The sequence below is a fragment of the Oratosquilla oratoria genome, chromosome 40, assembly GCF_046742065.1.
Source record: "Oratosquilla oratoria isolate Oo_2021 chromosome 40, ASM4674206v1, whole genome shotgun sequence".
Lineage (NCBI taxonomy): Eukaryota > Metazoa > Arthropoda > Malacostraca > Stomatopoda > Squillidae > Oratosquilla > Oratosquilla oratoria.
Window position 1 is genome coordinate 31,451,267 of NC_134816.1, and position 21,764 is coordinate 31,473,030.

At 40.7% G+C, this 21,764-nt stretch overlaps 1 protein-coding gene across 2 annotated transcripts in view; it reads right to left on the reverse strand.

The window, feature by feature from the left end:
- The window catches only part of egr (TNF superfamily member 12 eiger), a 132,161-nt gene that overhangs the window by 1,597 nt on the left and 108,800 nt on the right, over positions 1-21,764 (reverse strand). Inside the window, exons 2-10 of one of the 2 annotated variants that reach the window (XM_076177476.1) lie at positions 21,365-21,508; positions 20,405-20,496; positions 14,991-15,026; positions 10,443-10,566; positions 7,399-7,566; positions 4,521-4,638; positions 3,173-3,321; positions 2,609-2,758; positions 1-2,280 (exon numbers count right to left, since the gene is read on the reverse strand). The exon at positions 1-2,280 is cut by the window's left edge and continues 1,597 nt beyond it. In XM_076177476.1, coding sequence (XP_076033591.1) covers positions 2,152-2,280; positions 2,609-2,758; positions 3,173-3,321; positions 4,521-4,638; positions 7,399-7,566; positions 10,443-10,566; positions 14,991-15,026; positions 20,405-20,496; positions 21,365-21,508 — 1,110 coding nt within the window. In that variant the 3' untranslated portion in view covers positions 1-2,151. The remainder of the gene's footprint in view (positions 2,281-2,608; positions 2,759-3,172; positions 3,322-4,520; positions 4,639-7,398; positions 7,567-10,442; positions 10,567-14,990; positions 15,027-20,404; positions 20,497-21,364; positions 21,509-21,764) is intronic. The other variant, XM_076177477.1, reaches the window with a different exon arrangement.

Genomic DNA, 21,764 nt, shown 5'->3' on the forward strand with positions numbered 1-21,764 from the left:
CTTTTTCCTCTTCCTCCTCCTCTTCCTCATCTTCTTCCTCCTCCACTCTTCCTTCTCCTCCTCCTCGTCCTCCTCCTCTCCCAACTTTAACGAATTGTCATCTAGTCTCTCGGTATATTGTTTTAGCTGGATTTTATTATTTTAGCATCAAATCTTGAAGACTCTTGGCGAATCTCCTACAGTGTCTTGTTCAATATTATTCTACCTCCCATCAGTCAATTTTATTCAACTAAATGAAGCCTCCAACACCGAGAGGGCCGGGCTAGGTCGCCTCTGACGTCATTGTAGTTCGTCACCTCAGACGCAAAATCGATCTCAACGGCAAAAGATACCTCGACCTCGTAATGACAAACCTTTGCCTGGTGATGGCGTTTCCCCAAGCCTTCGAGCCTAGACCAAAGTATATCTTTCCCCAGTTCTGACTCAACGTGAGCTGATCTGGAGGAGTCCCCAGATTCTCTTCTTGTCCTCAAACTTAATCCAAATCCCCACCTTCATCTATAGGTGCAGCCACGAGGTCTGGCACTCGGTGTCCGGACTGGGCCCTAGATATTACTCTACTAACTCAGCGACCTTCCACTTTTTTGTACAAGGAAGATCGACAACTAACCACCATTCCTCTCCTGTCTCTCCACCACCCCCTCCACTAACGCAAGACAGTCCACATAAGAATAAACTCTTTCTTCAGAGATCTCTATCTATTAAAAGGGCCTCAGGAACTTTGCCGGCCGTAATGGGATCGCGGGTTTTCAGTGAGTGTGACCCGAGGCAACAGTTACCATTATCGATCTTGAATTCTTCCAACAGCACTGGGTTTCTATGTGTTTTAGTACCATTAAATCTATATATGTTTATATTTAAGCTATATACTAGAAAAATAAGTTAGGACAAAGATGAATTTGACATTTGGGTCTGTTACATTCTTTATGGAATACTAATTTTGATGTGATGATAAAATGAATTTGTTTTCCACGAGCTTCTTGTGGGTGCCCTCATTTTGCAGAAGGGTGAGTTTGGCTATGGGGGCTCTCACTGGGATGTTATAACGAGGCTCGCTGTGTTAATGGGACGTATCAAAAATACCCCTCCTCAACACTCTGTGTATCTATACTGTGTGTGTGTGTGTGTGTGTGTGTGTGTGTGTGTGTGTGTGTGTGTGTGTGTGTGTGTGTGTGTGTGTGTGTGTGTGTGTGTGTGTGTGTGTATTTACCTAGTTGTATTATACGGGAAGGGGGGCTATGCTCGTAGTGACCCGTCTTTGTATCTCGCAATATCTAGTTTGTTCGTAAATTCTTGTATGGTGTTTGCACACACTATTGTTTGTTCCAAACGTGTGTGTGTGTGTGTGCGTGCGTGCGTGTGTGTGCGTGCGTGCGTGCGTGCGTGATAGGGGTGTCCTCAGTGAAGGAACGAATTAAATAGTTGATATGATCCGAGATGAAAAGTACATTAGAGATTCTGAGCCGTACAAAAATATAAAGAAAGCAACCCCGACAAGGCATTGTGTCAGGTCTCTGTACGTGACATGGAGTGTTAAGAAACGACATGATTCAGAAAATAATGTACTTTATATCATGATAACGTGAATCATGAAAATCGTAAAAAGGGGAAAAGAATATATGAAAGAGAATCTAATGAATGGATAAAAAAATAAAAAGAAATCAGGAAATTTGTGAGATGAAAAGTGACAAAGAAACTCTACAATCAATTAAAGCAGACCATAAGATTATGGTGATAAGAATGATATATATTTATATATAAACTCCAGATCTATGAGCGTCTGGACCAGTCGGATACAATGAATTGTTCTTTTGTAATAAATTTCTACCAGCAATAAATAACCGAAGCAGTATATTGTTTGATACAAAAACTCGATCAATACAACAAACAGCTTCAAGAAATAAATTGTTTTATGTAATTACTCTCATACCAAAATGTTCAGTGTAATAAATTATCTATCCGTGGTTTGATAAACTACTGTATGCAATGAATCACTGTGCAATACATTGCCAGAAGCAAGGAATTGCTCTTTATAATGGGTTTCTCATCGTGATGGCTTCTTCACGCGCCAGAAAGACCAAGAAGGGTGTGGCATGTCACAAGGATGGATGGAGGGATGGAACATGGCGAAGGCGCTGACGGAGCGGTCCTCTACGCCAAGAGTACGCTGTTGGGGACATGGGGCGCGTCCATGAGCCTGATGAGGCCGAAGAAGGACTTCTCCTTCTTCATGAGAGCGAAGCGATGGGGCTCGATGTCTCGTACGGTCACGCGACCTCCCTGAAGACATAAAGCGAAGACAATTTAGTCTAAACATTTCATGCGTTGGGGCATCTGTGGCCTAGATGATGGCCGATGTGACGACCACCTTAATGTACGTTCTGTCCGGTGCGATTATTTATTGCTCAACGATGATCGTTCATGGCTCAGTGATGATCGTCAAACGGTATTCTAGAGAACTAATTCTTGGTTTTTGAGTTTTCCCAGTTATGATCCTAGGTATGATGAGCGTCATCCATCATTGTCTGCGGTAGGCTATTAATAATCGCACAGGGCAAAACGTACCTTTAAGAAAAACAGAATGATATAGTTGTGGCGTGTGACTGACCTGTGGAATATAGGTGGTTCCTGCTGTGTGACATGAGTTCGCCTTCTCGGCCATGGTGATGTCGCTCATCATGATGGTGCACTGCAGCACGGGCGTCTGGTCCACTTGCACCTGGAATCCGCTCAGGTCGTGGCCGTCGTGGTACAGAATCTGCAACAGACGGGGGAGTTTGTTCACTATTACTCACGTTGGATGTTGGACCCTACCGCCTTAAGGAGTTATCACACTGGGCTATTTTTCCTCCAACATCCTACCTCCAGTCTCAATATCAATAATAAGAATATGACTTCGCTTATAGAAATCTACACTTCTCTAAGAACATATCAACAGTACGTTTAACATTTGTATAGAGTTAAATGTCTTCCAGCTTTGCTATATACGAAGGAAAGATAATTTGATATTTGGAGGATTGAAAAATAAAATAATGTAACCGAAGTCGTTCATTCTTAGACGAACTCACGAAGGTCGCCACTGCAGAAGCCCGTCGAAGCCCAGTGTGATACCCCGTACTGTATAGTAAAGATGTATGGCTGGTTCATTAAGTGCCACGAAGATTAATCTTACCTGAGCGTAGACGTAGTAAAGGCCAGCCTGTTTGACCGTGACTACTCCGTCCTCGAGTTTGTACTTCTTGTTGAGGCCCAGCCTCTCCATCCAGGGGGCGGGACGCCAGCCTTGGTGCAGAGAACCCTCACTTCGCAAGCGTCCACTGCCTGTAACCGAATGGAAATGGGGGCGGGTACTCACTAATCGTTTCTTTAGTTAACACCTTATATGGACCGCGCGGAAGCCCAGTGGATACCGTATCGAACTCATGAGCAGATGGTCGTGAGTTCTATTCCCGGGACCCGCTGCGTGATATGTCGCGTTGGATGCCGACAGCCCTGGCCAGGCGGGGAGGCAACCCAAACATCGGTATAAAAAAAAAATTAAAAAAAAGGCTCGCCGCAACTGACAGGGGTCATGCTGGACGGACGTCAGATTGGAGCAGGTCCCTACCACGGGTTTCTCACGTCGTGGGAATGGGATGGTGAGTATCTTATGTATCAATCTATTTATGTATTCCTACACCTGTGCAGGGACAAACAATGGTTACCTAAAAGATGGACGTCAGAGAGAAAGGTCTCCCTGTTGCCTATCTTCAGAATCCATCAATACTTTCACCTCCATATGGAGGTGCGGCCCCGAGGGGATGACACTCGGTTCCCGGGCTAGACTTAAGATCTCTAGCAGCTTCTACTGCTCCCCTCCCTGCCAACCGGCTTAAAACGCAGCGGTTTTTATGTTTGTATTTATTCATTTACTTGTTTGTATATTTCTTTATTTGTTTATTTATTTGTTTATTTTATATTTTATTCAGTTTCTTATTTATATACTTTTAACATAGTGGTTTATTTATTTATGTATTTATTTACTGGGATAAATTCCCACGGTGTAGTTGGCCGTGCCTGTCATGCTGTTTATATGTGTGTTTGTCTGTGCCTGACCACAGACGTGAAATATTTGTTTATCTCTCTCTCTCTCTCTCTCTCTCTCTCTCTCTCTCTCTCTCTCTCTCTCTCTCTCTCTCTCTCTCTCTCTCTCTCTTTCCCTACTCCAACCTCTCCCTCTTCCTCTCTCTCTCTCTCTCTTCTTTTCTTTCTATCTCTCTTTCTTCTCCCTCTCTCTCTCTCTTCTTTTCTTTCTATCTCTCTTTCTTCTCCCTCTATCTCTCTATCTCTATCTCTCCCATCTCCCCCTCTCCCTCTTCCTCTCTTTCTCTCTCTCTCTTCTTTTCTTTCTATCTTTTTTTCTTCTCTCTCTCTCTCTCTCTCTCTTTCCTTCTTCTTTTCTTTCTCTCTATCTATCTCTCCCTCTCTCTCTTTCTCTCTCTCTTTCTCTCTCTCTCTCTCTCTCTCCCCAATGACCTTACCTTGATAGCTTCCGCTGCCTCCCACGGTGTAGTTGGAGGTGTCGGCCATGAAGTGAGCGACGGTGATCTCGGGGGCGAGGCGGCGGCGCCGGCGCTGGCGTTTCGTGGGCCGCTTCATCTGCAACGTTAGCGCCAAGAACAAACAAGTGAGCAGAGACACTTCTCAACAATGGGGTTTATGACCCTGTTCACACTAGCGGTTTCAACCGCGGCGGTTCCGTTGTTATGAAAATCAATGGAGGCGTTCACGCACAACCACGCTTTATTTTTTTATTTTTTTTATTTTTTTTTTTTTTTCGTTGATTATGCGGTGCGGCAGCGGTTTCTGCACGGTTCTGACCGCTAGTGTGAATAGGGTCAGCGGTGCTCGAGTGAGGAAGAATTTTACCTTAGGTGAGGAGTAGTGAGGGACAAATTTCTAAACTCGTTATCACACTGGGCTATTTTTCCTCCGACAGTTGGGGCAGAATTGCAGCCCACAGTTTTCGAGAAGGAATCTGATATATTTTTTTTTTTTTTTTTTTTTTTTTTTAACGAAAGTTTGCAGTATTGATTTTACGGTGAAAAAAGTTCTGGAGATGGGTGGTACCTCCGATTGGTTGGAGGTTGAAGGAAAAATAATCCAGTGTGATAGCCCTTTAAGCTGGGAAATAATGCGATTTGTACATAATGTATATATATATATATATATATATATATATATATATATATATATTAACAACCACAATGCACTTTAATTCTAAGCCATCAAAGGCCAGCATGCTTGAAATTGAAATGTGGTACTACCCAGGACTCGAACGGGGCAACCTCATGACAAATGTGACACTGACTTTCCAACTGTCACACTTGTCATGAGGTTACCCGGTTCGAGTCCTGGGTAATACCACATTTCAATTTCAAGCATGCTGGCCTTTGATGGCTTAGAATTAAAGTGCATTGTGGTTGTTAAAATATATCTCAAATCACTGGGACCTATTCAGTGTTTTGCAAATATATATATGTATATATATATATATATATATATATATATATATATATATTATATATATATAATATATATATATATATATATATATTATATATATATAATATATATATATATATATATATAGTATGTCTAATGAGATACCCATGTATAAACATAAATGTGATCATGTATCAACATTAGACAAAATGCAATTCATCTACGATAAAATTAAGGTACAAACGGTGGTATTATTCAAAAAAATATTTCCTTATATAAGTCTTAATATAAATCCTTGGAAGGGAAAGATTTATATAAGGAAAGATTTTTAAGAATACCACCGAAAACTCTTACGGTGGTATTCTCAAAAAAGATATTTCTTTATATAAGTTTTTTCTTTCCAAGGATGTATATAAAATTTATATAAAGATTTTTTTTTTAAGAATACCACCGAAAGTGAGTATACTGTCGCCCTTTGTAATAGCTTCGTCTACATGTTAATGACCACAATCCTTAGTTGAGATATCTCCAAGGATAATTCTTCAGTTCATTGGGAATGGGTAGGACCAACCGTAGCTTCCTGCATGAGGTGGTCATACTGGGCGGACGTCAAATTGGAGCATGTCCCTTCCTTCTGTCTCCCTTAGCCCATCAACGCCCAAAGCCCCATCTAGGGCACGTAATTTCTGGCTACAGATTTTTTTTTTTTTTTTTTTTTTTCAATTTTCATTATTTCCCCCCCCCCCCTTTTTTTTTTTTTTTTTTTTTTTTTTACCACGAAGGGGGCTACGAACCGGTAAATACCCCCACATCACTAATCAGTGACACAGAAGTAGCCTCACAACCCAAACTACACCAACAACAGTCCAGGTGGTCCACCATTACCAATATCATGCCATATGCTCGACCCTTCTGTCATCCCGACGGCTCTCAACCTGGTCACATCGCCGCAGAATCTCCTGCATACCAAAAGCTCTCCTACACCCGCGGCCTCCGTGATCTTTCTTGGACGCCACGCAGCACCAACAGACGGGGACCACCGGCGCCCCCTGAAGGTCTTGTGAGCCGCCTCTGCCGCCTCCAAAGGCCCTATGAGTTCCTTCAGCTACTAGAGCGTCCGCCGCCGTTCCAACAGCTGTAGCTTCTCTTTTACGTTGCCCCACCCCCACCTCCATGCTCCTCTGACTAGCTACACCATCCCACTTTATCTCTGCACAGTGTGTGTCTTACATAAACACCACCACACGGGCTCAAACAAAGCCCGTGGGAGTGACATTTCACTCCCAAATAAGAAAGAAAAACACTTCCACACCTGCCGTGGCAGTAATACTTCACTCAAAAAAAAAAAAAAATAATAATAATAATAATAATAATAATAATAATATAATAATAATAATAATAATAATAATAATAATTAATAATAATAGTAATTATAATAATAATAATGATAATAATAATAATTAATAATAATAGTAATAATAATAATAATGATAATAATAATAATTAATAATAATAATAATTAGTAATAATAATAATAATAATAACAATAATAATGTCCCCTCCCCTCCCCACCTCTCAGCCCCGCGTGAATGTCTCCCAGCATCCCCAGGCAGATACGATCGGAACTATCACACCAGCGCTACTCCAGATGACGTCAAATGAAAGAGTGAACCTTCATTTCCCAAAAAGATGAATGAGACATTTACACCAACTGCTGATCTTCTGCAGCTAAGAGGAACTTTGAGGCATGAAAGGGTTAACAAAGGGTTTAATTTTTTTTTTAAATTTCCTAAAGGTTCAAATAAGGCACATTTAAAACCTTTATCCTAGCTAAAGCTAAGAGGATTGAGTTATTCAACGCCCGGAGTGGGAGTGGAGGATGCTCAAATCCTTAGCAGTGGATGAAAGACTGACCTTTCTTGAGTTTTTGTCGGTCATTTTTTCAGATTTGTGCCCGCCATCCTTCCTTGTATAGGCCTCCTGTTTTACGAGTTGAATAAATGGACGTCGAGTAGGAGCAGGCGTCGTGGTGCTGGTTGTCGTTCGGAAGACGACAGAGTTGTAGTGGGACCCTTCGGTGACCTGCCGGCGGAGAGGAACCGTTACTAACAACCCTGAGTTACCCAAAGAAGAACAGAGTATACAAAGCAGAAGTGGATGGGATGAAACTGAGAGGAAGACCGAGAATGTGACGAATAGAGGGTTGGATGGAGTGACGGAGGTTTGGGATGCATGCGGGAGATCTTTTCTTAGTGGATGAGGAGGATGGGTGTTGCTTTAAGGTGAAGCGGTGGGGGTGAACCAGTGACAGTTGTCAGGACCTGCAGAAGAAGAGCTGTGCCTTACTGCATTACTGTTGGCCCAAGAAGCAGTGGGAGGGGGGAGCAGGGCGTTGCTTCATCACCGAGGTGCTTAATTAAGAGGAGGGTTGGTCAATTAGGCTTCCTTTGTTTATAGTGTCAATTAGTGTGCTTTGGGTTACCCACTCCATAAGAGAAACGCCCATTAGCCCACGCTTGTGTGTATGTGTATAGATATGTGCGACAAAACCAAAGGTGAAATCATAACAAAATGACAGTAAGATTTGTCGTATATTACATATTTTTGTCTAAAGATGTAATATACGAAAGACCTTACTGTCATTTCGTTATCATTTTTCTTGTGGTTTTGTCGTATACATACCTTATAGTAAAGTAAGGTTTCTGCATATATGCATATATATATATATATGTATATATATATATATATATATATATACATATATATATACATATATATATATACATATATATATATACATACATACATATGTACGTATGTATATATATATATATATACACATACATACATACATATGTACGTATGTATACTAAGCTTGTAAACATACCGATCAAAAAATGAATAATATCGTACATACATACATACACACATATCGTACATATATACATACATATGTACGTATCTATACTAAGCTTGTAAACATACCGATCGAAAAATTAATGATATCGCACATACTGTACATGCATATCGTGCATATGTACGTATGTACACTAAGCTTGTAAGCATACCAATCGAAAAATGAATAATATCGTACGCGAGGGCGAAATACAAATATGATTAATCAAGATTGAAATCCGTAATTGGATATTATTATTTTCTTTAACCAAAGTTCAGACACACTAAAGTAGCGCTTGACCAGCCCCGTCAGCACGGCGACACTATAGAGGTTTCTGTTCCGACCAAAACCGAACGATTTTAGTTGAGGGAAAAAACATAATGCAATTTATATCAAGCGTTAAAGAGGAGGATGCAATGCCAGCAAGCTAGCGGTGCTAACCAACATGGCATCTCTGAATTTGATTGCTTGGCCTGTATATATATATATATATATATATATATATATGTATATGTATATATATATATATATTTATATATATATAGATTTATATAATATATACATATATATATACACATATATATATATAATGTATATATACATATATATATACATATATATATACACATATACATATATATATATATATATATATATATGTATATATATATATATATATTTTTTTTTTTTTTTTTTCCTGTCTTTTCTTTCTCTTTTCATGATATGGTAGCAGCGGGAAAATTTCGTCTGGACTAAACATTGTGACGCAAAAGATAAAAGAAAGAAAAAAAATTAAATGAACTACCAGTACGATTGATAAGGGCAACGATATGGAAACGCGCCATGGAGAGGTTCACTAAACCCTCTACTATTAAGATTAGATGGAGAAATGCAATCGGAAAGCGAGTATTACATTTACACATGTTTTGTTGCGACTCAGCCACACGCACATGATAAAATATAATGAGAACATTATTTCAATTCAAGGCAAGTAAGGTGAATAATCGAGGAAAATAATGCGTAAGAGTAATGGATGCCTGAAGGGGCAAGCGATGCACGCAATAGGACGGAAGGCGCTTGATATATATATATATATATATATATATATATATATATATATATATATATATATATATATATATATATATATATATATATATAATTTTTTTTTTTTTTTTTTTTTTTTTTTTCTGATACCCGCTGCGGTCAGGGTTCAAACAGACGCGGAAATCCCCATGCGGTTACCCGGCACGCGCAGTACCACCGAGCCATGACGAGCGCCCCTGCTTGCCTGCTTGCTTACTCTTCAGGCGCAAATCCCATTTGACGACTGGATGGCCCTCTAAGGGAATCACCTCAAACGTGGTCTCGCGTATTGAATCGGATTCCTTATTAGCTCCGGGGGATAGTCGAGAAAGAAAACATGATGACTAAAACAGAAATAGAAACACACACACGCACACACACACACACACGCGCGCGCACACACACACACACACACACACATACATGCACACCAATACGCACACGCACACACACACACACACACACACATACATACACACACACACACATACACACACGCAGATGTTGGTGGATGTCTGGAACAAATTGGACTAAACAAAATTGTGTGCAAACACCATACAAGAATTTAATAACAAACTAGATGTAGTGAGATACAAAGACGGGTCACGGTGACGAGCATATCTCCTCTTCCCGTATAATACAACTAAGTAAATAGAACTGGGTAAACACACACACACACACACACACACACACACACACACACACACACACACACACACACACACGTTTACACCCGTCACTGAAAGGAATCAAACTGTCTAAAGACATGCATAAGAAATGTTAATTTGTGTTTTATTATTATCACTAAAATCAAAACTTCTAGATTTTCCCACACCCATCTGAAACCCATTCTCTCGCCCCCGACGCCTCTGAGCCCCTCGTGGATGAAGGGTCATCCCTGACTGCCGCCACACTGCTCGGATCAAAGGCAAATAACAGTAAAATATTAACAAATCCTGTTAATAATGATACATACCTTCACTCTTGACTGACGATGCAGGTTCGGGATGGGACGGTATGAGGAAGCTCTCCCAGTGTGATACCTCTTGTGCTTCCGCTCCGACTTCCTCGCTGGTTTGGAGGACCACAAGTTCGAGACTCTGCAAGAAAGTCGCAAGTTCGTGAGACCAAGGTCTCGCCCGAGCGAAGTCAGCAACCGAAGTATCGGAACTCTTACGCGTACGAAGCCGTGTGAGATGTTGGGCAAATGCGTAACGTTGCCAACTTAGGAATCTGCGACACACTTAAAGTGGCGGCACGCTAGGCATTTCTCGCTAGCATGCTACTTGCTTTTGATACTTCGTTTGAGTAGAAACGACTTCGGTTACGATTTTTTTTTTTTTTTTTTCAAAATTCTGAATGTCAAATTAGTCTTGCGTTATAAAGTGAGAAGCTGAATCACGAACTAAGAGAAGTTAAACCTAGAATACGAATGTTAGACACATTGTTGAGATGTTCTTACGGAAATCTAGAATATCGTAACCGAAGTCGTTTCTACTCAGATGAAGTAGCAAAAGCAAATAGCATGCTAGCCTAGTGTGCCGCCACTTCTAGTGACTGGCTAAAATGAACTCCGTTGTAGGCTCTCCAGTTACACCGGCGCTTCATTGGTGTATATATATGATTCGTCCAGAAACAGAGGGGCATCCCCGCCACTTTAACTTATTTCGAGTAATGCTTGGATTGTAAAAGGCCCAAACCTCCCCATATATATATATATATATATATATATATATATATATATATATATATATATATATAGATAGATATATATATATATATATATATATATATATATATAATATACATATATGGGCTGCGTGGTAACCCAGTTGATACCGTGTCGAACTCATGAGCAGGCAGTCGTGCGTTCGATTCCCGACAGCCCTGGCCAGGCGGAGAGGCGACCCAACATCAGGATGGTGAGTATATGTGTATACATACAGTGTATATATATATATATATATATATATATATATATATATATATATACAGTATATATAATACAGTATATATAATCCCTGCTTAACTCGAAACCAATAAAATTGGCGAGGATGCCCATCTGTTTCTGGACACCTCAGTTGTACAGTAAATTCTTACACGACAGTTCACCATCGCCGTTCCAAAGGAGCTTAAGGTCCCGATACTTTTTTTGCTGAAATTATTTAAGGAGAGAATGTGTCCCGACAAGGTGCTCCAGGCGTCTGTCCAGGACCCTTCCTCTCCTTCTAAGATTCTGAGGTCGTAACACGGACCCAATAAACCAAAGAAAGGTTCCTCGCCGGCCTCAATGTGGGCAGTCTGCCCGTGCCGTAGAGTAAAGCATAAGAAAAAAAAAAAACAGTGAGCGGGGTTATAAGGTTGTAAATGAAATATTTTCATGAAGCGGAGGAACAAACACGAGTCAGTTGTAATGTCCCAAAAAACTGTTTTTAGTATTTGTTCCAAAAGAAACCTGCGAGACAGCTTGGGTGGGGTGGTGGTGGATGGGGGTGTTCAGTGACGTCACACTAGGCATTTCTCGCTAGCATGCTACTTGCTTTTGCTACTTCGTTTGAGTACAAACGACTTTGCTTACGATTTTTTTCTTTTTTTTCAAATTTTAGACACATTGTTAAAGTGTTCTTACGGATGTCTAGAATATTAAAACCAAAGTAGTTTCTGCTCAAACGAAGTAGCAAAAGCAAGCAGCATGCTAGCCAAGTGTGCCGCCACCAGCAGTGTGGAGTGGAGGAGGTGGGGGAGGGGGAGGCAAAGAACAAGCTTGGCCGCACCGGGCCGCACCGGGCCGCACCGGGCCGCACCGGGCCGCACCGGGCCGCACCGGGCCGCACCGGGCCGCACCGGGCCGCACCGGGCCGCACCGGGCCGCACCGGACCGCGCCGGTCCGGGCCAGAAGTCTCAGGAATGAAGACTTAAGAATACCCGCGGCCCGGAAGAACCACCGAGACCCACGCCACCGAAGAAGAATTCCCCAAAAGAAAAATATCAGAGTTCCATACAGGCCGCCCATCTAAAGGTTAACCCATTAAACTCCGATGACAATATTCTTGTCATTTGGTCAAATAAAACAAAAAATCATAAAACACCAAAATGTTTGATCAAACACCAGAAAAATATGACGTCAGTCCTCGCTTCGCTGCGAGCGAAGCGAGGACTAACGTCATATTTTTCTGGTGTTTGATCAAACATTTTGGTGTTTTATGATTTTTTGTTTTATTTGACCAAATGACAAGACATCTTGTCATCGGAGTTGAATGGGTTAATAACCGAGGACATTAGTAACATATATAGAGTCTGTCACCACGGACAAAGCAGCAACGAGGAAGTGTGAGGGATATGAAGACCTTGCACCCATGATGTCAAGAACATGCAGCATCAAATGGCGTCGATACGAAATCCATACACAGGTTGGTCAGAGCAAGATCGAGAGAATACAAGGTCTACTCAACAGATATCCAGTATTTAGGTCGTTTGCGCATTGACGTCACTAGAAGTGCTTGGCCCAAAGACTATATAGGAAAGACGGGAAAGCGCACGGAGAGCCGCATCGTCCACATACATTTTACTGTGCGGCTCTCTCACTAGATGGCGTTTACGTCAATGACCAGTTTTAACTGCGTCTGTTTCTTTATTAAATATGTCAAAGATAAACCACAAGAACATTTTTCCAAAATGAAACCCCAATTTTAACGGTCGCAGAACATGAAATATGTAAGTCTCCCAGAAACTCTGTGGTGCCTGTACGTTTTCTCTTTTACCTAACATTTTTCACTTACGTTTTCACCATTTTCTCTGTGGGCTCCCCTTCAGATGACGTCACAACATGCGCGCGAGCAGACCTTGTATTCTCTCGATCTTGGGTCAGAGCATCGGCATAGTCACGTACGAGTGTTCTTAGACGTGGCAAACCGGTTATTCCTTTTTTATGGATTAATGGAAATTGCATGTTAAATGAAAGTACGAGGATGACTTTGTAAGTATCAAGTCATGGATGTAACAAATTAATTCGTGGAAGAAATTCGATGTACATCGGAGAGTGGATCTACGAATTATTTGATTTTATTCATTTATTTTATTTTATTTTTTATTATTATTATTACTATTATTATTATTTTTTTTTTTTTTTTTTCAAAGTAGCTTTAGGGGGGTGTCTACCAAAAGATGGGTCTCCTTCGTAAATTCACTCTCTGTGATAGCGGGCTTTGTCTTCAAGAATTGTAAGCATGTCATAATTGCTGTTCTTCTATCTACTGTATATACATCAAATAGGATGAGGTTTCTGTAAGAAATGCATCATTTGACGCATCTTAAAGGAGTTAGTACAAATAAACAGCTCGCCCTTCTTAGTGCCTACTTCTTGAAAGGGTCTGAATTAGGGGTAGACGAGAAACTTAATTAGGGGGTAGTTCTTGATATTCCCTTAACAGGGAACAGTGGCTCTAGAAAACATGTCAGGCGCTATGAAAACTTTTTTGTAGAAAAGAAGAAAGAATAGATAGGGATTGGAGATAGGAATAAGGTTATAGAGATATAAAGAGAAAGAGAAATATAGAGAAAGAGAAAGAGAGAGAGAGAGAGATGGAGATACGAATAAGGTTATAGAGATATAGAGAGGGAGATGGGGATAGGAATAAGGTTATAGAGATATAAAGAGAGAGAGAGAGAAAGTAAGAGAGAGAGAGTATAGCAGATAGATATAGAGATGATAAAAGAGGAATAAAGTTAAAGGGAGATATAGAGAAATAAATTAAATCGCCCCGTTGAAGCCAGCGTAAGTAAGAGAGTGGCATTATATATGGAGCGTGTTTAACCGGGGGCAGATTGTAACTCCCGCGTCGCCACCGAGTAGACGCCACGGAAAAGATGAATGAAATCGCCTGGCGACAGCCAGAACAAAAGGAAGAGGGAAGAGAAAAGGAGTTAAAGGCATGAGAAGAAGAGGAAGTTATGGGGAATGTGAGTTGCGATAAGATGAGAGGGACGGGTCCTTCCGAACAGGAACCCGAAGGCAAACCCCACTGCGACTCCAGAGGACACAGATGGTTAGGTGATGAGAGAGTGAGAAGCTTAAGCCTGGAAGCACTCAGCTGTGGCCGAAGCCGCAACCTCTACCCTGTGTGCTTGGACAGCCAGGGCAAGTAGCAGTCTTCGACGGACGTCGGGGGTCGATCTCGGACCTACGAAGTCGTCGCGGAGCGAGAACGACACACCGACGTCTCGGTCGGCGGCGCACTGTAGATGGCCTAAGCTCCCTACCAACGTTATTAGGTATTGGGGGGGTTTGGTGGGCAACATTGGGGAGATATGTGGGTATGGGGAGATCCCCTGGGAAGGAAAGCGTTGAAACCGATCTGTTCTCATAGCTGCCAGGGAGTGGCAGGTGGTAAAGAGCCACAAAGAGGGACAAGAAAAGCAGTCCTGGAGTGTCTGAGAACTCGAATCGGTTTGCGGAAATGTCCATTGATTAATGAAGCCATCGCGGTAGAGCACCAACAATGTATACACTCGAGTTTGACTTACTGTGATTTCTCCTCCGTCTCATCATCTTCCGGAGCACTTGTTGAAAGAAAGAAAACGAACATGAGTTTTTAAAGTTCCCCTGTAGAGATTCTACGATAAGTCAGCGATGTAACCAAGGCTTTTTAAGAGTTATTCGTCTAATGTCCCTTCAATAGGTTTTAAGACATTATCACACTAAGCTATTTTCCTCCGACTTTTGGAGCTTTCGGGAAGGACGCTGGTATGCTGAAGGAAAATAATTTTCTTCCAGCATATTTAATTATATTCTATGTAAATTGTTGAGAAATTACAATAATTCGCCATAGTTATTTTACGGCGGAAAAACGCTAGAAATGGACGGTACTGGCAATGAATTGGAAGTTGAAGGGAAAATATCCCAGTGTGATAACACTTTTACTGGAGGTATAGAACTACATCATCAACAGCTGTTTCAATCTGTTATGATTTGTCACTGCACTGCACTGTGCCGGGTCAGTTTCAATGTCCACAGCTTTTTTTGTGTTGTCAAAGTATTGTACCGTGTCTTTGCTACACTATCTGTTATCACTATTATCATCACTGTTGATCAAAGTTAGAGATTTGTGCTTTACTACTACATACCCAGCACCTCTTTACCTACTAATAGATTAATTATGTTACATCTATTTATGTTACTTTATCCAAATGCAATACATTTGGTATCATTTGTGATGTGTTACTACACATTATGTACACTGGAATAAGACTACAGTTATCGTGTTTCCCATTTTTGGGAAAGATAATGTTAGACATAAAAATCCTTTCAGATTCCTCCGACCCACTGACGTCCTTTTCTAGATTTCGTTTGATCTAACACCGGACCCTGTTAGATGTCTAACAGAGTGATAGACGACGTGAAATGGTGTTTGGGTCGACCAAGTCCCCTGACAACTAAGGCTCGTTTCACACGTATCGACTTTTCGCCGTGCGCCGTTCACGACACGACGTCGTGCTCAGAAACAACTATGGGTGTCTATGGACGCTTTCACACGCTGTCGTGGTCATGAAGTGTGAAAGCGTCCAAGAACACCTATGGTTGTCTAAGAGCACGACGTCGTGTCGTGGACGGTGCACGGAAAAAAGTCGATACATGCGTAACTGCCTCAACTGGACAGGACCGTTTGGTCCCGCACGGACTGAAACCTGTAGACGTCGTTGGGTCGAAGGTGTTGGGACTTCGTGATATAAATATACACACACATATACATTTACATATACGTATACATATACATATATATGTATATATATATATATATATGCAAAGTAGACCACTTGAAAAAAAAGAAACTAACGAAGCAGAGCGCTTTCGTATATTACATCTTCAGTGCAACAAGTACTTGTTGCACTGAAGATGTAATATACGAAAGCGCTCTGCTTCGTTAGTTTCTTTTTTTCCAAGTGGTCTACTTTGCATAAGTGAACACACGTACCCGTGTTCTTATTAGCATATATATATAATATTTTAGATCAAGATGACAAAGAGCGGCCAGACATGTAGACTTGACGCGTGAAGGCAAAATATGAATTTGACGCCCAGTGTATGACTGATTTCAACCGGAGGCTCCCTCCAGCCTCCTCACTCCTCATTGGAACTGGCTGGTGACCTCCTTGCCCCCCCCCCTTTCCCCCTTTACCCTCCTCCTCTCTTCTCCCCCCCCCCTTTTATTTTTTTCTTTTTTTTTTTTTTTGGCTTGATACCATCTGGTTTGATTCAGATGACGAGCAGATTCGGTGAGAAAATAAAAATCTGTCCAATTTGAAAACGCCTTTCTCCAACTGTGCCCTCTGCCTCCGCCTCTCAATTGAACGGAATCGTCCGGAATTGGGCAGAAAAAAATAGTCAAGGTACGCCACACGAGTGTAGGAGTTGATAATTCACTGTTCACTTTAACTTAACGAAGTTGGTGGAATGATAGCCAACCCTCACGGTGTTCAGCCAACATTTTCTTTTCGACTTTCTTTCGCAAATTGTATGTTAACGCGAATACTCGGTCTTCCGCTTGTTCTACGGCAAGTTAATCCGAAGTGAGAGTAATTAACTTGAGGCTCCTTATCCAGTTAAGTTTGTGTTCGCTACTCAAAGAGGATTAGTGCAGATGGTAACTGACTACCTGTTGTTCTCTGCAGAGTAAAGGCCTTATCACACTAGGCTATTTTTCCTCCAACATTTAATTAATCGTCGATACTGCCCAACCCCTGCACTTATTCCGCCATAAAATTGTCTTGGTAAATTGTTTTGTTTTCTCGGGAATTTACTTGGAATATAATTTGATATATTGAAAGAAAGTTAGTTTCCTCCAGCATACCAGATTCCTTCCCGAAAGCTGTGGGCTGCAAATCTGCTTCAAAAATCGGAGGAAAAATGTCCCAGTGTGATAACACTTTAATAGCGGACCGAGTGCTGAGACAGGTCGGAATCCAAGTTCGACCCTAGGCTGAATAAAATCGTGAGTTATCAGCCAGAATAAAGTCCAGCATGTGTGTCTCTACAGGGAAGAATGTGCCCCTCTATCAAGATCAAAGGAATGAATTGACATTTCTCTCTACAGGGAACGGAGCTACCTAAAAGGAAAAACATTAACAACAACAGAAATCATGAACGTCTTCGTGTAAGAGATAAGATAGTACGTCACATCTAATGTGGTGAATTTCTCGCAAAGTGGAGCTAATAGGCAGGTCCAGAGATTCGGACATCACAGTGCCTTTGTACAACCTCAAAACTGACGAACGTTTTACCAACGAGGATGTAATTACAATCGTGTATATCATTATCCTTTGCAAAACACAGAGGCTACTTCGAAGAATAGCATTGAAGTTGTCATTAGAAAATACATCAGAAGGGGGAATTCTTTGTATGTTGGCCTCATGGATATACTCCGTGAAATCATGACCTTCTACAGCAATTGTTCTTAACCCATTGAACTCCGATGACAAGATGTCTTGTCATTTGGTCAAATAAAACAAAAAATCATAAAACACCAAAATGTTTGATCAAACACCAGAAAAATATGACGTCAGTCCTCGCTTCGCTGCGAGCGAAGCGAGGATTGACGTCATATTTTTCTGGTGTTTGATCAAACATTTTGGTGTTTTATGATTTTTTGTTTTATTTGACCAAATGACAAGACATCTTGTCATCGGAGTTGAATGGGTTAACCAGGGGTGTGAAACCTTGAACCTGAGGGTACGAGACATGACAGCCAGTGCAGTGGCACTGTATATTTACTATGAGAAAGCAAAGCAATGTTTGTATCACTAATCCTTTTCATATGTTTGCACTGTATGTGTATTGGATGGGGGTACGAGGATTTTTTTCCTGAGATATCAAGGGATACGGGCACTGAAAAAGGTGAAGACCCACTGATCTACAGGGAATAGAACCCCGGTCGGGTTTGTACTGTATGTGTATTGGATGGGGGTACGAGGATTTTTTTCCTGAGATATCAAGGGATACGGGCACTGAAAAAGGTGAAGACCCACTGATCTACAGGGAATAGAACCCCGGTCGGGTTTGTACTGGCCGCGGTTTTTGGTCCATTTCCACCTCCGGGGGAACTTTAAGTATGAAATGACATCTTTATGAGTTAAGTCAGCGTTTCTTAACCTGGGGTGCTGAGATCAATTTCAGGAGGTGCTGGGGAAGGTCACATACGTTTATACTTTATCTTTATAGTAACCAGGTGTTAACCAGGTGTTAGCCAATGGTAGGGGGTGCTGGACTGTTTAGGCCTGACCAAAAGGCGTGCTGAGGTCGAGAAAGGTTAAGAAACGCTGATTTAAGTGTTACTTCACCGCAGAGGCATCAGAAGTCATCCCGACTTTCTACACAACTTCTCGGGATTTCTGTTGTAAATGGGGCAACAGTACAATACTTTGCGTGCACAAAACATAAGAACATAAGAATGGAGGAGACTGCAAGAGACCATAAGGCCTAGACTAGGTAGTTCCATGTCCCTTTCCACTTGTCATCCCTATCCATAAAGCTATCTAACCTTCTCTTAAATAAACCAATTATTTTAGTCTATTCTATTCGGTAACCATTCTGTTCGTAAACCAGTTCTTGTCTGTTTCCTTCTTAAACCTAAATTTGTCCAATTTAAATCCATTACTGCGAGTCATGTCCTGCCGCCTTAATATGATGACCTTGACTGCATCACCAAACCACAATCTGTTTGTGTAATGAGTGCTGGGTTACAACTGAGAAGCAGATCAGTAATTTCCTCAACTCTCACAAAAATATAAATCCTAGATTGGATAAAAGTTCCTAGCTTACAAATACTGACATAGGCATACTTCCACTACAAAAAACATAGTTTTATTTAAATTACAAGAAAAAAAAGATTGTTGAGTATTTCAGATTTTTTTATCATTATATAGTACACTTAAGTAAATATTGAAAAAAAAATCCTTTTTTAACAAATAATTTTCTTAGAAAAAAATTATCTTTTGTTTTATTTTTTCTTCTAATGAGTAAATCTTCAACATGTTGTTAATAAAATTCCAAAATGAATTAAATGTTTGATATTTCAGGGCATCTGAGAGACTGAAGTAATTTTCCTCAAGTTGTATAACAAACTAACAAAGACTAAACTAAAATCAACAAATAACTGGAAATCCTGAGAATTAGTACTTTGACATTTCTTCAGTCAACAAACTATGAAAAAACACACTGACAGTTCATACTATTTATTCATTTATTTATCTATTTATTTTTATCTATTTGTTTATTTCATTTTATTTTTACTTCTATTTTTATCTTTATTTTTATTTTTATTTTATTTCATATTATTTTATTTTCCATCGTTGACTCCGGTAGTCAGTGCTCGCGCACTACCATTTATTAAACGCCAAGAAATCATTCTAGGTATTAGAATAGCTATAACACCTGTAAATCCCTATATTGTCACTAAAGACGACCAGAATTCCCTAGAATATCCCCCAGAAGAGCCAAAACCCCCAGATTGTCACTAAATGCATGAAAAAGTCCCTATTTGGGCACAAAATCCCTAGAAATGGGGGCCCTGTCCGGGAGTGGACATTGATCGAACCCAATATGTCCGGTCATGCCTCCGAATCATTTATCCAATTTTAGGATTAAAAATAAAAAAAGCCACTCCCTTTCGCAAACAGTGATAATAGATACATACTTTAATATTTCGTAAAACGATATACGAGTATGCTGGAAATAAAAAAATCTAGGACTGGTAGAGAAATTATCAAAGCATATTCTGAATCATCGTCCAAAATGCATAAAAAAAAACGATATATATTAGTTTCTATGGGACAAAACTTTTAGCGGGCTTTTTCTATATAAATTCTTATTAAAACATCCATAAGTGATTTACAAAAAAAAAAAAAAAAAAAAAAAAAAAATTAGGTTTCGAGGAGGAACCTACCTGTGGTAAGGTTTGATGGCTGACGGGCCATCACTGCCGTCCTTCCCGTCCAGGAGAGACCCGTAAAGTCGAAGTCCTTCGTTGCGCTGGCCCTGCGGAGGACGAACGAACAAAGACGAGGGGTCATGACAGTCGTCGAATGCGATGTACTGTACACAGATAAATGTCTGTTAGCCCCGGTTTTCTCTTCCAAAAGACCCACGGCACTAAGATACGAACCAAGTGCTTCCAGTCTGACCCATATATATATATATATATATATATATATGTATATATATATATATATATATATATATATATAATATATGTATATAATATATAGATATTAATATATATATATATATATATATATATTTTTTTTTTTTTCTGACCATATCGTGTCCATGTTATGCAGTGTAAGGCCCCAGTCACGCCAAGCTTACGACCTGTTTCCGACCACCGGCGACCAGGTGGTCGCCGACCAGTTGCAGGTAGTCTTTGGAAGTCGCTGGTAGTCGGTAATAAGATAGATAAATAGATAGATCGATAGACAGATAGATATATTACAACACACGCTGAATAGTCCCCAGTACATACATTTTCATCTTATCAACCACATTAACTTTTTTCCATTTCAATTCCTTGCATAGGTTTTGTGTCGCCGACCGATCGCTTGATTTTCGGTCGAAGGTGGTCGGAAACAGGTCGTAAGCTTGGTGTGACCGGGGCTTAAGATGGGATGTTCTATATCTCTTGGGTGATCTATAACTCAATGTATATGTAAGAGAACGAGGTTGGTTCTGCGAAGCCGACCAACACAAGAACCTCCACCCTTAGGTGCTGGTCCTGTTCCCAGACATTCTTCAAGATCTGTTTGTCTTTGTCTGTCTCCCCGCGTGTTAGCATGTGTTAATTCCCTTGTTATCACCCTTACGTAAACCATTCATATGTGACAGCGAATAACCAAGTCTGAGGCCTTACCGTCTTGAGGTCGATACCGTAGGACTGGTCGTAGATGGGCACGGGCGGCTTCTTGACCGTCATCGTGGTCGAGGAAGTCTCAGGGTTAGCCTCCCGCCGGCGGCGTCGAAGGACGCCTTGTACCGTGAGCTCGTCGAGTTCATCCTGGTGAGGAAGAAAAGAGAAATGTTGATAAGTGTGTTGGAACCACAATATTTGTCATTAACAGAATATGCAAACGTACAGCGCTTGAGGCAATGCAATGTAGTTCAGTTTGAAGCTTTAAGATTTGTGTAGATAAACACCTAAGCAAGATGCTGTAATGACGGCCGTTTATTTTATGTTATTTGTTTATTTGTTATCATTTGTCTTTTTGTTTATTATTTGCTTGATTTACTATCATTAGTTATCTGTCAATTTA